Source organism: Paecilomyces variotii (genome assembly GCF_004022145.1).
Source record: "Paecilomyces variotii strain CBS 101075 chromosome Unknown C8Q69scaffold_23, whole genome shotgun sequence".
In the NCBI taxonomy this organism is placed as follows: domain Eukaryota; kingdom Fungi; phylum Ascomycota; class Eurotiomycetes; order Eurotiales; family Thermoascaceae; genus Paecilomyces; species Paecilomyces variotii.
Window position 1 is genome coordinate 16,898 of NW_021167162.1, and position 16,463 is coordinate 33,360.

At 47.9% G+C, this 16,463-nt stretch overlaps 6 protein-coding genes across 6 annotated transcripts; 1 reads left to right on the forward strand and 5 right to left on the reverse strand.

Moving 5' to 3' along the window:
* Window positions 1–524: 524 nt before the first annotated feature.
* Window positions 525–4,618, reverse strand: C8Q69DRAFT_494160 (histidine phosphatase superfamily; the record flags this gene model as incomplete). Its single annotated transcript, XM_028632201.1, has 8 exons — window positions 525–566; window positions 620–2,074; window positions 2,163–2,239; window positions 2,760–3,117; window positions 3,191–3,947; window positions 4,049–4,094; window positions 4,247–4,443; window positions 4,489–4,618. The coding sequence occupies 7 exons, from the start codon at window positions 4,616–4,618 to the stop codon at window positions 925–927; spliced, it is 2,715 nt and encodes a 904-aa protein (XP_028480909.1). The 3' UTR covers window positions 525–566; window positions 620–924.
* A 963-nt stretch (window positions 4,619–5,581) lies between these two features.
* On the reverse strand, window positions 5,582–7,142 carry C8Q69DRAFT_191837 (hypothetical protein). Its single transcript, XM_028625978.1, has one exon. It carries the CDS (start codon window positions 6,851–6,853, stop codon window positions 5,630–5,632), a length of 1,224 nt encoding a protein of 407 aa, XP_028480910.1. The 5' UTR covers window positions 6,854–7,142; the 3' UTR covers window positions 5,582–5,629.
* A 1,525-nt stretch (window positions 7,143–8,667) lies between these two features.
* C8Q69DRAFT_191963 (hypothetical protein) lies at window positions 8,668–9,514 on the reverse strand. The gene is made up of 3 exons (XM_028625979.1): window positions 9,288–9,514; window positions 8,767–9,167; window positions 8,668–8,703 (listed from the first exon to the last, which is right to left on the reverse strand). The coding sequence occupies exons 1-2, from the start codon at window positions 9,292–9,294 to the stop codon at window positions 8,815–8,817; spliced, it is 360 nt and encodes a 119-aa protein (XP_028480911.1). The 5' UTR covers window positions 9,295–9,514; the 3' UTR covers window positions 8,668–8,703; window positions 8,767–8,814.
* Window positions 9,515–10,070: 556 nt separating this feature from the next.
* On the forward strand, window positions 10,071–11,277 carry C8Q69DRAFT_448671 (glutathione S-transferase; the record flags this gene model as incomplete). Its single annotated transcript, XM_028629302.1, has 4 exons — window positions 10,071–10,185; window positions 10,260–10,546; window positions 10,603–11,067; window positions 11,125–11,277. The coding sequence occupies 4 exons, from the start codon at window positions 10,071–10,073 to the stop codon at window positions 11,275–11,277; spliced, it is 1,020 nt and encodes a 339-aa protein (XP_028480912.1).
* Window position 11,278: 1 nt separating this feature from the next.
* Window positions 11,279–12,451, reverse strand: C8Q69DRAFT_191982 (short-chain dehydrogenase). Its single transcript, XM_028625980.1, has 2 exons — window positions 12,338–12,451; window positions 11,279–12,280 (listed from the first exon to the last, which is right to left on the reverse strand). The coding sequence occupies exons 1-2, from the start codon at window positions 12,408–12,410 to the stop codon at window positions 11,448–11,450; spliced, it is 906 nt and encodes a 301-aa protein (XP_028480913.1). The 5' UTR covers window positions 12,411–12,451; the 3' UTR covers window positions 11,279–11,447.
* An 859-nt stretch (window positions 12,452–13,310) lies between these two features.
* Window positions 13,311–16,001, reverse strand: C8Q69DRAFT_502244 (putative 5'-nucleotidase). Its single transcript, XM_028632386.1, has 4 exons — window positions 15,606–16,001; window positions 15,329–15,539; window positions 15,056–15,249; window positions 13,311–14,997 (listed from the first exon to the last, which is right to left on the reverse strand). The coding sequence occupies exons 1-4, from the start codon at window positions 15,716–15,718 to the stop codon at window positions 13,521–13,523; spliced, it is 1,995 nt and encodes a 664-aa protein (XP_028480914.1). The 5' UTR covers window positions 15,719–16,001; the 3' UTR covers window positions 13,311–13,520.
* Between the last annotated feature and the right edge of the window lie 462 nt (window positions 16,002–16,463).

The window sequence follows — 16,463 nt, forward strand, 5'->3', positions numbered from 1 at the left end:
GTCATCTACCCTGTGTCCCTCCAAGACTGTGCGATATCTGAGCTATCCATCTATATCAAACATATCTTCTGGCCCATCTTCATGGGTCAGACTACGCCGACGTTGCAATATTGGTCACTTGTTAGTATTGGCTATCATTGCTGGCCAAATCTGTTTCAAGTTGCGAAATCCTATCAGCATGACCAGTGACTATGATCCTTGCCTAGGAGGATATGGTTGTAACATGAAGGTGGACCTATGACTGATCTCTCATACTAATTTGAGGGTAACATGAAAAGATATCGATGAGGCAATCGGGCCCGTTCTTCTAATCAATGAAGAAATATTAGGATGCCGCGTCATACAATTGCACGGAATGGTCCTTAATCCACCGTTACACAGAACCCAACACTAGGAAAACCAACGACCACACGCCCACAAGGCTTATGTACGCTTATCGCCAAACTCCCCGCAATAGAGGCTGCAAAATAAAGAATAGAAAGATCGCCATGATACATGCTGGGCTGTAATGTTGATAAACTTTTCTTTGGATGAGGCAACCATGCACCAACAAACGGAACGTCGAACTTGCCGTAGTCATTAGCAAGAATCATCGTCTCGGAGCTCTAACGCAACATACAATTGCAGAGCACACATTTTTCGAGCCAATCCCAACTCCTGTACGCATGAATGTGCATTCTTAGAGTTCTGGCTGCAGTTGGAATCTCCCGAGCGTGGAAGCCATGAAGCTGCGATGACATCTGTAAGTCCCTCTATAGGAACTCGTCCACCGCATCTGGAACATCCACACAGATATTCCTTGCCAAGGCTGTCTATCAACACTGGGTAATCTGTTGTGATCTCAATGACACTTCCAAGTGTCCATGTTCGAGAAAAGCCGTGCCGCTGACCAGTCAGGAAATGATAGGTGAGGCAGCTAGGCTCTCACGATTCTTCCTTGAGGCCACAAATATCAGTACCGAATATCATGTCGACCATGTACCATAGGCGCCAATAGAGATTCGATTTTTCATAGTCGAAAGTTCCATCTTCGCGTAGCTGAGGTCCATCGCCCACAATATCACCAGTAAACCAGCTCAGTATCGGGATAGAACGCAACACTCGCTCACTAACAGTTGGCTGAGGAGGTAGTGCTTCGGTGATAGGACGGAGGGTCGCGCGTCGGACGTTTGGAAGATGCGTCATGAATTCGGACTCAGGCTTCGTCTCTACGTTTTGGCGTTGACGAGCACCTGTAACCTGTTCAATTGCCGTGGCCGTAGCTGAGCTCGCTGTCGCAGTGGACAGTTGCGAATCACCTTCGTCGTCCCCCGCACCGGCCACGTTCGCGAGATTGCCGACGGTGAATGACCGTGGGAGGGTAGATCTCTCCGGTTCAGTGTGTTGTAGGAAGGATGTAGAATAGGAAGGCGTAAGGGTGTGATGAGCCTTGGACTTCGACCGACTAGCAGCTGCAGACCCCTTTGGGATCGGGGCATCTTCAAGCGGACCTTGGCCATGGTAGGGCTCACAGAAAACAAGATGGCCGTCGATTTCTTGCGGCGAAAAATAGCACGCGCGGTCAGCGGCTATCGTGGAGTCAAAGGTGACCTTTATCCAGTGGTAACCTCCGGCATATCTCTTCGATTTGCGATTAGCATCCGCAGAAAGATTGGCCCGAATGACAACGTCACCACCACTCAACAACTGAGAGAACGTGTTCGGAGCATTAGGATCGCTGCGCGGGTAGTCCTCGCAGATGAGACCCTGAGAGATGCGCTCGTATTTGTCTATCACCTTCCACTCCGAATCTTTGTTTCGGTATCCATAGAGTATGCACTCGGTAGCAACCTTCTCGATCGGTTTTCGCGATCCTTCAAGGCTTGACGCAGATGATGACTTCGGCAGGCTACTGTGCGCCCTTTCTTCCTCTTGCTGTTGAGTGAAGAGTCGGTTGAACTCTGCGACATTAGGGTTTTCCTTTTTTGCAGGGGTTCCAGTGCGAGTGCGCGACCGAGCGTGGTCATAACGAGCGTTGCGTCTCTTGCCAAACGGTCCAGTCTCTTCTGGCGGTCGACGAGGATTGCGAGATTCGCTGCCAGTCTCCATATTAGCACCCGCATGACACTGACTATGATAAACATAATGCAGGAGAGGGGGTGACATCGGACTGAAGTACATACTCCTTGTAGACATAACCCCAGGGGAGGAGATTTCCTTTTTCATCTCTCGCTCGTTCTTCTGGCGGTACAAAGTGATACTCCATGGCGACACCCAGGCCAAATGCGATGGGGTAACTAGACACAGGGTATGACCTGGAAAAGAACGGGGAACTGAAAGGAAGTGCTAAAGAAAAGGTATGAAGGGTGAAAGGAAAACATGCGCGACCAGCTAAAGTCGGTTCTGGGCGATCGAAACAGTCTACAGAAATAAACACCCATTAGCCTGGATATCCGTCACGTGATGTAGATCCTTGCCCCCATCTCCACATCAGGTATGTAAACACATTTAACATTTAACTAACACGGTTGGATTATTTCATAAATGTGCCTGCTATGCCCAAATAAATCTCATAAAAAGGCTGTATATAAAATAGCGACACTCAAATGCTATCGACATGCGGGGAGCATTGGTTTACTGACTTTTATGGGAGTTAACTTCATTAGATCTAAGTGTCTCTTGAGTACCATGTCTTTTCCCTACCATGTCTAGATTTCAATTACATCCATAGGCAGTCATATCTCTTGCGGTTCCTGTCTGAGGAACGTGATCCTCCCAACATCCCCATCCAGACCGCAGACTTCAGCGAAATCGCCGACCTCCTCCTTCCTCCTGCGCACGAAATGCAGAAACTCCATGAGGGGACAACTCGAGCCAGGGCCAGAACTGCATTCTGAAAGAGGTACGATACCATCGTTAATATTGACCCGGACGAAGACGTTATTCGATGGGGAAGTCTCAGCTGAGGAGCCGCAGACCAACCGTTCGAAGGTGACCCGGCCACCCATGGGTAGGACCGCTGCTGTGCGCCAGACACGGTCTGCAGCGATGTGCGACGTCGGTAGATGAGGATCATAAGCCTGATCGGATAAGATGTCCAGAGCGACAAGCAGTGGGGCGATGTCACCATCATGTACACTGTTGAATGTAAAATGTTAGTTCCTGCTGTTTAGCTTTTGCAATTTGGATATGTGAGGTTCTCAAAACCTACAAGCTTAGAAACATTGTCCCAGCATCTGGACCGTCCTGTAGCAAGTCCGCTGTAGCGTTTAGCCAGAGCCAACCCATAGCACCTGCATAGGGGTTTCCAGGACCAGCACGGTAGTAGTGTATCAGATCCCTCGCATACTCGAAGTGGTCCCATTCATCCTCAGTGAATACATCGCACCAAGGGCTGAACCCACGCACTATTGTTTCAAACCCACACATTTCCTGCATGCTGAAGATGTCAAGATTGGTTAAGCGCCCCAAAGCCTCATTGCCTTCCGATTGCAGACGGTCGGCAATCTCAGGGGCATAAGAGTCTCGGAAGAGTGATTGCATGTTAGCACCATTATCATGACCTAACTCCGTGTCCTCGAGATATTTGAGACATGTATCCCCCGGTGTGAGCGTGTCAGCGCGACGCTCAAAGGTCTCCGGTATAATCTGCAGCTCTGCTATCCCGTCTTTTTCCCACATGGAACCCAAAAGTCCCGAGGCAAAGTAGCGTGCAGTGTCAATTACCCGCTGAGAATCACTCGCCCATAGACGAATTTTGCGCTTTGGTAAAAGATTCGCATATCTCGTCCGAAACCGAACGCCTGCCGTGAATGCTTGCAGCGTCCCTGCATACGGTCCTGTGGTGGTCAATTGATCCAAGTCTTTGGACGGTTCGTCTGTAAAATAAGTCCAGTTATTGACAAATGCAAGGGAGCCATTCAGGGCAACGCTCGCTTCTTTGATCCGGGACAGAAGGTCCAGATGCCCTTGAGAGGAGAAAAGTAAGTTTCAAGCTTGTTACAAGGTCGGGCGCGGGAGGGGATCAACTTCAATTCGTACATGACGAACTGAAGGTTTTGGAACGTACGGTCTCCCACTGATTTAGTCGGATAACGTTCAGTATGACGGGACATCTGGATTTAGGTTAGAGAATGCCACGGAATGAGTAATGACATCTCGGAGAAAGCATGAATCACCTGCAACGGACTGTAGCAAATACTCTATGTATAAGAGCAAGGCAGAAGAATATGGGGCTTCAATTCAGTTGCAGGCAAGATGAACGCACCACATGTATCTGATCAACTACACACCCTACAGGCGGTGCGACTGCGTCACCCTGGCCAATAGTAGAAGCAGTCCCATCTACTTTCTCAATCCACGGCCCATATCCTCCCAGATGGTACAATATATTCCATCCTTTTCGTCGTTCTCTTGGCGGATCTGGACCCGCGCGCTGTGGATGAAACCATGTGTTCCAGCTTGCTGTATGTGGAAGGAAAGGGTGTAATGATTCTGAATCCGGCCTACAGAGTCCTGCGCGATGGGACAGCGTTGAGAAAATCTGGGATAACCCCTGCTCTTGGGTATACAAAGAGATCCCGAGGAGGAGGACAATAAACGATGAAAAGCTCACCAGAGAGAAGGCAGAGCTCTGCATGTTGCTGTTTTCAGCAGAGCAATGTCTCTAAGCCCTCTCTACCTGGAGGCTTACAGAGCAGAGGAAAACATTCACCAAACTGACTGATTCTGATATCCCTTCATAATCCTCTCACAGATCATACCGGCGGTGAAACATTTCTGTGGTCCGTTTCTCCGGTGATTCTTACCATTTCTGCCGCCAAGAGCGCGATCGGGCTGCACTAGGAACATGCGCGGAAAAGGTGAGAGATTCAAGAGGCGATTACAATTTTACATAAATCTCGTACTAACTAGTTTAACTCTTTGGACATGTAAACATCTCCTAGCAAGACATTCGGGGATACCTATATTCTAGCAAGTACCATACACCAAATAGAAATGGAGTAAGTCATGAGCATCATGCAGCTCGCAACGAGGAAGGTATAAATTGCTGTGAATAATACACTTCTGTGGGTGATCACCCTGGCAGGGACAGTCGCCGTCTCAATGCATGCCCTTGCTGTCTGTCTTCCATCCTACCCAGCTTTTCCGGGACACTAACAGGCTACGTGGTAGGTTGATTGATTCTTTTCTGTTCAAGAGACTCGTGGGCCTTCAGGTGCGTATAAGTGGATGTATCCGAATTATTTAACAGAAATGGCACACGGGAAACTACATGTTACCATCTCGTTCGAAACATGGTGTTTCAAGTAGGCGAAGTCTACAATATGTCATCGTACATACGGGGCGTTTATCTGTCTAGATAGCGTTGATCGACGCTTAACCTCTTTTTGGTCATATGCGCCGCTGGAGGGGGCTGAATGACATCAAACGCCGACTGGGACCTCAACCGCTGTCAGCGCTAATGTATCCGGGGTTTCCTGTCGTCAACGGTGGGAATGCGATTATGTATACTTCTACTGGTAGGCGGACATGTCGGCGTATTCATACCTAGCCAACCAATCAATCTACCCCGTACGGAATGTGACGAATTACACATGGCGATTAATTTCACTGATATTATTATTATTAGACATCGAATTTGCCCTCCTCATAAGCTATGCTCTCTCTTCATCTCTATATTGGTCCAAACATATGTCACACCCGCCCATACCACAATATACGCAAATAGAACGCCTAACGATAATCCAAATGCGTAGTGAAACGGCAAGGTCCATATGACCGCCGACACGCAACCAATGTAGACACACACTCCCAGCAGCCACCATAGTGTCAGATAAAAAAAGAACTGTCTAAACATCTTGTTAGTCTCATATCTATCATTATATCGCACCCGGAATTCGCGGTCTTGCAATCCATCGACGGCGATGAAGTCCTCTGCCGCATAATAGATGAAAGGGCGTAGCCCCGACCCTCGAGGCTGGGAGTTGATGCCGATCGGGATGTTCCACCAGGGAAGGTCGACCGTGATGACCATCAGAATGCCAAGGAACCCCATGATGAAGCTTGGTCCGTATAGATATAGTTTGGGTATCACCAAGCTGCTTCCGATAACGAACGGAATCAGCGCCAACACCATGGCTACTAGATATACCCACGACGTAGCATCCAATTCCCATCGACTGCGAGAAAGAAGCGGTGCGCATTCCTCTTGATGAAACAGCAATCGCCATACGCGTGCGAGCAGAATCCATAGTTCACCAACGCCAAATGATGCAATCGCCGAGCCTAGGATATCTCTGTTGAACTGCGGTCTTTCAATGGGGCAAGGGTTTTGCCCAGGAAATCTTGTGCGACACTCATCCTTCCAGTGCCCCTTCTGGCTATCGTACCACGTGTAATAAATGATGCACGGCACCACAATGTCAAAAATAACAATCATCGGTAGACCCAAGGTGATGCCGAGATGCTGCAGCGGGTGCGCTTCTTTCTGCGCCAGCCGAGTCTCTCTGCGCTTCAATGGCGGAAGGCTCCGTCCTCCTGTTGAGCCCACGGTAGTATTCCCAGTACTATAGATAGGCCGGTTGTTGGAGCTTGCTGGCCGTATTTCTTGGGAGCGTATGCTGTTGGCGTTGCTATGCGGTCTCGATCTTGGGACTCCAAAGTGGCGTGGCAACTCTGCAAAATCCTGGCTCATTGTAGTGGTTGCTGGAATGGATGGAGAGGCCTCATTCTCCGTCTCTTTTTCGTTTGGGCCATTTTCGGGCCGGGCATTCAGAGCTCCAGTCACTGTATTTTCATCGACTCCATCTGTTGGCGTTTGTGTCTTTTCTGGATCTGACCCAAGTACTTCCTTCTTAGCTGAAGGATCCATATTCCCCCCTCTTCAGCAGGATCGTATTAAGCGGCCAATGGGCCAAAAGTGGCAGCGTAAACTCGCACGGCTGGCGCAAATCCAGCCGGTGCCGAAACCAATAGGTGCTCTGATTGCAAGGAAACAGACAATATCGAACTGTGCTGGTGCAACAGACGTCGCTCGAGAAGCAAAATAGGATCGTATAATAATGGTGCTGAAACAAGACAAAGCTGCTGGAATGATGGTAGTAGTGTTGGCGTCGCAACCGGATCCGTTTTCGGCCTTTTAGCAGATGTGGGCTATTATTTTGAGGCGTTTTTCGGGGCCGCGTAAAGCGGCAGTGATTGACTGACCCCTGAATCGCGACTTAGTCGTACCGGGAATAACGCTGCGAGATGAGATCTGAAGAAGCTTTGCTCCGATCCAGGCAAGGATGTATATATATATGTATATATATATATATCTTGCGAATCCTCCCCCGGGCAACAGCTCAAATCCACGCGGAGAGCACTCGCACTTGCGCCATGGAGCCCTCTCAGCCTTTTGTAATTTGTAGCCCCTTTCCGGGCCGTGAAGTTCCGGGGGATCGGGCGGGTCAGCGGGCTAGACAGCTCGCACGGGCAGCGATCTTGTGATAGAACCGAACTTCTAGTGGGGAGCTGCAAATAAGAGGCGCATTGGTATATGAAGATTGTTTCTTCCTCCCAGAGTCGCAGACACAACCGGTAGGACTATTGGCTCCCAGTCTTACCGAATCAAGCCACGTGCACAGCCGGGAATATCCTCTTCTTTTGCCCGAATCAGTATCTATGGCAGAGAAAAAGATCGTTTGCTGCACGGTCAATCTCACTTCTAAATTTTCTGTTGGTGGCTCGATGACGCCTGTGATGCAGGTAGGGATCATAGGACGTGGAAGCCACCCCTCGGATCTAGAATTGAACAGAGCCGTTGAGCGTCTTCGATCGCTCAAAGAATTGTCGTGATAGTTATATCGATTGCTGTTCTCCTTCCACTTAGGAACGCTGACTGGTGTTTCCACTAACTAATTAACTAATTAGTTAGTCATTGGGACAACCGCCACGCCTAGCAATCTGCCAGTGAGTTGTCGCATCCGGAAGATGCAGAAAGCGAGAGAAAAAACCTCCTCAATCCGAATCATCCTTAGCGATACGTCACTCGGTTTCCATCCGAGGGATCCCGCTTCGGTTGTCCCAATTTGCCAACCAGGCGGGCTTTGCTTGCCTAGATAAACATAAACCTGAAAAAAAGAACTCTCCGCATGCGTTCATCGAGAGAACCGATTTTCCCGAGGGGATGAACTACGCGTCTGGAGGTTTCCAAGACAATCCCACCCCCACAGCTGGTGTCATTATCGGAGTTCTTAGGCGTCTATCAAAATGAATGACGACCTCATCTTCTGGGCACCGAGACTTCTCCGAAGTCGAGTCACGTGGGCTGTCTCGTGGAGATGCACAGCGATATTATTCTTACTCTTCTCGGTGACCAGAATTTAATAATATTCGGGGCTCACTAGAGCTGGATTACATTAAACGGCGGTCCAAATAGAATTCATTAGCCTTCGTTAGTCCACAGATTGCCGTATCCTCTGAGCCTCTCCCTTACATTTAATATTAGCTGGGGAGATGTATGGAGACTCTTCGCTCCACTATCACGCAGGGATTTTCTGGCGACTTGGTTCTCTTGAAACGTCTTATACCGCACGGTTCATGATCCATTAATATTAAGAAAAAAAAAAAAAAAAAGAAAAAAAAAAAAAATAGTTTGATAATCGATAGACCAGAATCAAATCCATATGTACTGTACATTGGGCTCAGCCCTGGTTCTCATCTGGTTTAGAACAAACATATCTATGTGGAGCATTAGCCTCCTGTCCTACACATCATGTTCTTTAGTTCGTTAACTAATAATACTTAGTTTGTATGTTTCTTTTATTAAGCCTTGCGCCTTGGGAACCATCGCTAGTGCAGAGCACAAGAGTTTTCAGAATCATCATCGCAATCAAGTCCGGTCAAGATCCATGCCTCTGGCGGCAACAAATCTGCGGTTTCTCCCCGTACATCCCACCACAGCTCTTTCTGAGAGATGATCTGTTCGATAGCTATGTCCTTAATCGATTCTGGTGTTCCAATAGGCAGGAGGCGTCGATAGCCGGTGACGAACCGCTGGGCGTCAAGTATATCAGTAAGCTGCTTTAGACGTTGGCAGTATCTTCGAGAGCACTCCGGGAGAGAAATTGGAAGCAAATGCTCGGAAGGCATAGTGTATGCATGGTAGCCATCCATGGAGATCCAAATGCTATAGCTGACAGAAGCTGACAAGCAATGTCAAAAGTGCCCGGCTGGTCAAGACGTTCTGCGTGCCATCGCTGTTCAGATAGGTGGGCAATACCATTCCATAATCTGTTCTTGACGGCTTGGATATTCTTACTCACAATGCATAGCCGTTCTCCATCCTCATCGGAGCTTATACGAGTCATGACTCGTTCGGTGACAGACTTTCCGTCGAGATGATGAGGAACATTTGCCAGTGCAACTTCATCCTCTGTTGGCTCTGGTAGGCTTCATTGTTTTCCATTTGGGGAGTCTCCGCCACATGCAGGACTCGGGAAAATGACGATTGTTTGCGGTTCAAATGAGTCGATGGAGTCCGCCATTGAGAGAAAAAACGTTAATCAGTGAATGCATAGGGCGCGCTCACCAACTAACAAGTCCTTACTCTCGCGGTGCACCCTGGAGACTGGAACAAAGGAGCTGCTAGTAGGGGTCTTTGATGGTTGCATCCTTACCAACTTGAATTGGAGGCGCGTTCTAGCAGGCTAGAAGCGGGCATTATTGTCTACAGACAGACATGTCTATCCAGTACGGAGACTGGTTTCCCCTTTAGTTACTCTTTTCGTGATGCATAAGGGACCAAGAATAATAATAATGTCGATTATTCTGTACATAGAATCCCCAAAATAGCATACTTATGTAAGATGGTCTCGGCTTTTGTCGCGTCATCTGGGCTTCGGGCCGGCTCTTCGGATAAGTAGTACATAATCTACTAGTTCAATAATCCATCGAATTCACTGTTGCTAATGCCCCGCACGCATGCTGGCATCGTACATTGTCAATATTGGAATGCAACGAGGATCCCATGGCACGGGAGATCCGGTAACACGTCCTATCAGTATAGTATTCTTACACGAAGGAATCGATATACATCCCCATTGACAATGAGCACCTCGACAGCGCCAATCCATCAGCCTGGTACCGCGGATGGTTGGCATGGCGTCATTCGACCGGATAGTGAATACCCCCCGGAGAAGGGCCGTTATCACCTTTACATCGGTGCGTCCTCGTCTTTTCAAACTGGACTTCTTGTCTCATAATATATGAAAAACAAATAACACTTGCTACCGTAGGCCTTTTCTGCCCCTTCGCCCACCGTGCCAACATTGTCCGCCACTTGAAAGGATTGACGGACATAATCGACATCTCTATAGTTTGCCCTTATCCAAAGGGCGATTCAAAGGGTTGGCCGGGATGGAGATTCCCAAAGACTGACGACGAATACCCCAACGCCACAGTGGATAAGCTCTTTGGCAGTGAATACATGCATGAGGTCTACTTCAAAGCAGATAAGGAGTACAAGGGAAGATACTCGGTTCCTTTACTCTGGGATACAAAAACAAACACAGCAGTCAACAATGTGAGCTAAAACTCCTGAGCATGAGGAAGAGTTGAGGGAATTAATCCATCGAACAGGAAAGTGCAGAGCTTCTTCGATGGCTTCCGACTGCGTTCAACTCATTGATTTCCCCAGAACTTGCCAAGATCGATCTCTACCCCCAGCATCTTCGCTCACAAATTGACAGCATTTCAGAGTGGATGCAGCGTGATTTGAACACTGGCGTGTACAAAGCTGGCTTTGCAAACTCCCAGGAAGAATACGACAAAAACGTGATTCCTGTCTTCGGCTCATTGAACAAATTGGAGGAAATCGTAGCCAATAATGGCGGCCCATTCGTACTTGGCAAAGAGTTGACTGAACTGGACATCCGCCTGTATGCAACCCTGATTCGCTTCGATACCGTCTACGTGCAGCACTTCAAATGCAACCTGGGGACCATACGCCATGACTATCCAGTGCTCAACAATTGGCTCAAGCACATGTACTGGAATATTCCTGCATGTAAAGAGACAACGGACTTCAAACATATCAAGGAAAACGTAAGTCCCTTTTCTTTCGCGGATATGCAATCGTTGTGCTGATACTTTTGGCGGCAGTATACAAAGAGTCACTATGACATCAACCCGAAAGCCATCACACCAATGGGTCCGTTTCCCGACGTCGAAGAAGGTGTAGAAACCGACATTTCAAAGCTTAGAATCGGTGGAGTCAAATTATCAGCAGTGCTTGAATACCAGGCCAAGCTATAGCAGCATACATGGACCCCCGATGGATGAGCTACATTATTCTCAATACGAGAGATCGCCCACAAATCTGCGAATTAAGACATGAATTAACACAAGGAACTCTTAAAAGACATAATGTCAATCTTTTACGTATATATAACTCGATGTTCTAGCTTGAGACCCTTTGCTAAGCCTCAGACGGATATTGAACCAGTTGCTAAAATATAGCCGCCATCCACCACAATAGTGGCACCATTCAGGTACTGGTTGGTAGCAGTAAAGATAGTTGCACTAGCCATATCACGTTCATGCCCAGGCCTCCCAGCGGGAACCACACCCACCATCATCTCCTTCGGCAGATGACTCTTATTCTTATCGTCACTACTCATAGCAGTCATCTCGCTAGGAAAGACACCAGGGGCGATTTGATTGACGCGGATTTTCAACCCAGAATTCGATATTTCGTAAGCCAGCATTTTCGTGAGGTGGACAGCTCCGGCCTTGGACGTATTATAGGCGAAATGATCCTGTGTCACCTTTACAATGCCCGAGATCGAGCTTGTGTTGATCACTGTACTACTCCATGCGTATCTCTTGTCGCTGCCTTTCTGAAGCAACGGCAGAAATGCAGTAGTCATGAAGTAGAGATGGCTGACATTGGTCCGATAAATCGCATCCCAGTCTGCAAAGGTTGCCGTTTCATTTTCAAATAAGCTCTTGCGCAGTTCCTCGGGCTTCTTAAGATTCGCCGTTTGAGACTGCCCTGCAATGCCAGCCGTGTTCATCAATATGTCCAGGTGGTCTTCGTGAGACGAGAAGGTCTTGACAAGATTCGCGATGGATTTCTTGCACGTTATATCGGCAGTTAGTGGAATGATCTTTCCATCTATATTCTTGCCATAGAGCTCAGCAACTCTATCGAGCTTGTCTTCGGTGCGTCCGACGATATATACTCTGGCACCGTTCACTGCAAGAGCTTGCGCTTGCATCAAGGCGATCCCGGTGCCGGCACCAGACACAATTGCGACTGCACAATAGTCAGTAGTGGGATATGTAACATATCCAGATTACCGAATTTATGAACCTCTGCCTTTGACATCGAACAGGTTGGTGAGTCTCAATGACGCGTTGCTATCTTGAGCTCCTTGAGCAGCCATTTTGAATACAAAAACAAAATCATATGTATAGCAAAATAATAGTCAGGTTTGAATTCATGCTATAGAAGCAAGAGCAAGGACTATGAAGTAATTATATTTTGTCTACGTGTTAATGTGTTCAAAATGACGTGGGCTTTCGATGCCCTTACATTAGCAAAGTATTACTCGGAATAGACATATTCTTCTACCCAGAGCTGGTACTCGGCAGGATATAAACGGAATAAATGACCGAGTGCTACTATTTGCTAGTCCATCGTGTAGCAGAATTATGAATTCTCTGTTAGGGATAATACGTATATCTCAGGTCTACTAATCCAGTTGATAAGCCGTGAACACCGGATACAGAGCCGGGTCGAAGATGTTTCTAAAAGCATTTTGAGGATTATAACATAACATTGAGTAAGGATTCTTCTAACTTCAATCACCGCAGACCACTCGGAAGTATAAGTGGCCGCGAATCATGTTGAAGACCAATATTAGACGCAGCCGAGCAGTCACGGCCCTCGTGATATGCACGGTACCATCAACTATTTATTCTTATTTAGTGGACTATGTTTCTATACACCGATCAGCCTATTACGCAGTTGAAAGCATGTACAGCAATCACTAATAGTGATAAGATGTTCAGAAGGCCCAACTTGTTCCTGACGTCACTGTCTGATAGCACTCGAGATGTCTTGTAAATGTGCTTGAGCGCTGCATTGTGTAGCCAGATCTTCTGTCAACATCTTTGACCATTCTAGGTAACATACGTAGCACAGATGTTGAAGTAAAGCTTTTGATTACGTTGGATGTGATGTGGAAATTGGGCTTTCATTGAAGAAGTGGTGTATACCCTGCATACTCTGTCTTAACGCCTACAGCGAGCTACATCCCCAGTAAATTAAAGGAATATCATGTGTGTTCTGGTTCCTCGTAGAAAGAGGTAACATCCATTGAAATTTAATGAGTCGGTCGAGACTAAGGTCCTAATCTAGGAAGCGATCAAGATATGTGCAATCACTGACTGTCCTCTATATACAAAGATTTTTTATATTGAAGGGGGAAAAAAATATCTTTCTTTTCTTTGGCAACACCAGGGACCGAAATTATTCAGTAGTACGGTCTGATTCATTCTTCAATAACGATTCTTCCTTCAGCCTTGGGTGCGATTCCTGCAGTCCATGGAGGCGTGAATTCTGCGCCCACATCGTCCACACAATCAGGGACATCCTTCTTGAGACCTGCATGTCTCATCCATTTGCGAACCACCGAGCGCACAAGGTGCAACTTATATTCCTCCTCCGCCGCTGACTTTGCGTTCGATGTCACGTAATTGATTTCCGATTGGCTGTCTGTGAGTATTTCAGGATCGGAGTCCGAGTCCGAGTCCATATCGACCTGATCTCCGTCCAACTCTGCTTCGATGCCCGCGGGAGGTCGATAGCGCCCATAATAATAACGCGTACTTGAGTTGCGAACAAAAGTTGGACGCTTCGGCTTTGTCTCAACAACCGGTGACGGCGTTGCTGACGGAGGTCTCAACCAGTCATCGCCATGTAGCTTCTGATGTACGGCATCCCAGTGTCGATCCAGGCTGCTACTCCAGTGCCGCCATTTGCCAAGAATCTTCAAACTGAGGAAGTACTGTCGGATAATGGTGCTGATCATGACACCGTTCTCTTCACACACGAGCTCCTCGGCCTCACCTCCTTCGGACTTTGCCAGCAAAGACATAAACCCATCCTTTCCACGAGCCATATAACCTCTTGTTGCCACGATATAATCCTTCTGTAGATTTAAATCCTTTCCTCCAACTTGAGCGAACGTGATTCTAGAACCTGGTGGAGCAGAGGGTTTAAAGCCGAAACGTATATTCGATACCTGCGGAAACCTGCCTTCCAATGCAGGGACTAGGCTAACACCATTCTCGAGAGCATCCATGAGCGCCTGTCCCTTTATTTTCAGAAGTACCACCGGATCTTCGAAAGGAAAGCAGTTAAGTATATCTTTAAGCCGAAGGACCCCCGGCGGGTAGATTTGATCACCTCGTATGGTTCCTGCAGCCATCAGTGCACAGTCCGCGTTATGATAGAAGCGCATCAGATCGCAAACAAAGTTCCCGATATTCGACTCTCTCGCACGAATTGTCTTGAAGCGTGCATCTAGAGGTTTAGAGGTATACCCTATTGGCTTCTCAAGTTTTGCTTTGAGGCTTGAAGTAAGCTTCCGGACAAGGGAAACGGTTGCTGGGTCTTCCGGTATAGCCCTCATAATGTCCCTTCTTGTTATGCTGAAATCCCAACCACCCGTGTCTTTTCGCCATGCTTCGATATAACTCAGCTGCTTGAAATCCGTGCCAGAGCGCAGAATATGGATGGAATTAAGGATTGAATGGGCATAATAATGATCGTGACCGCCAAGTATGATGTCGATCAAGCCCGGCGGCATGTTCTCTGCCAGCTTATTATCGTTGGGCTCACGCTGATGAGTAAGAGCGATGATAATATCTGCTCCTTGAGCACGCAGTTCAGGGACGAGTTCTTTGGCTGTCTCAGTGGCGGACTTGTATATAATATCGGGGGGAAGGGAGTTTATCGTGTCCAGCCTGTAAAGTGATTTGAATTAGTGTCATTTCCATCAAAGCATGGGAATCAGAGGCTTGCCATTCGCGTTCACCCAATCCGATAAGACCGATTTTTATCCCGTTTGACGAAGTCAGCATCCACGATTTCTCGCAGTGGGCCAGCGGTACATTCTCGCCCAGAGCCGGGTCGAGAACGTTGGCGAGCAGCCACGGAAACTTGCATTGGCCCTTCAGGTGCTCCAACTGCGCGACGCCGAAGTCGAAATCATGGTTCTACGGCAGATCAGTTCCTGCTCCATGTCTGTAGTCCCAATGGGATGTGATTGATGGTGGACACGGGAGGCATACTCACACCTACGCACGCCACATCGGTACCGGCGTTATTGAGAAATGGGATCATATGCCGCCCCTTTGTGACAGTACTTTCCAAGCATGGGTTCAATGCGTCGCCAGAGAAAAAGGTGAGGATATCAGGCTGTCCGGTAAAACGGGGATCAGAGCGGTAGAAATTCACAACGGACTGGAAACGGGCAACACCACCAGCTGGTTCCGCAGATCCTGCTCTTCCTCGAATGTCAGTATCGCCCTGGCGGTCTTATCCTCGATCATATGAAACAAGGAGAACGTACTCGACGTGGTAAACATCATTGTAGTGGAGTAGGCGCAGGTCCGGCGGACCCTTCCTGTTGCACGAGTATGTGATCGAAAGACCAGCCGATTCCACCTCTGACATCTTCAACATCCGCAGCTGGGTGTTTCCGTGCGATTAAGGAATGAGGGAAACGGCGCGTTAGAGTTCGAGCTCTAAGCTTCATGCGCGTTGGCAGTTGAGAGTTTGCAACAGGTCAACCCCGCCGGGACGATAGGAAGTATCAGTTCGATATGTGCTAGCGGGTTATTAGCACCGCTGACACCGGATCTTGGACGATTCCCCCGGATTGTAACAATGAATGAGTAAAATAAAAATAAAAGAAAGACTGAGACAGAGTCGAGGTCGAAGAGCGTCACGGTCACTGCTCATCGCGGGGAGCTCTGATGGACCAGGACCGACACTCGCCACCGGGCCAATGGGATGCCAAGGTTTAACTATGTAACATCCGGCCGAGGATCGGGAGTGTTAATCAATGAAGAATTAATATTAATATATAATAATGCTTGACGAATTCAACGCCTTGGTCTTACTATTCACTAGAATTGCGACCCCATTGCCAGCCTGCTGTATTCTTTGCAGTTCACTATGAAATATCAGCTGTACATACAAGAGCCACGGCATGCTACTCACATGCAAACAAGCAAGTCCACGAGTCCCAAGAGATCAGTGTGAACAAGCAGAACATTGGAAAATTATAATTATGATGCATTATTTACACAGGATATGTGGTATAATTCGTGCGTATCACCATCAGTCGTAATCGTCATCACTTCCAGAGCAAGAAGAAAAAAGGCTGCGCAACCCGGCATTATTGACGGAATCGCGAGCAGCTAGA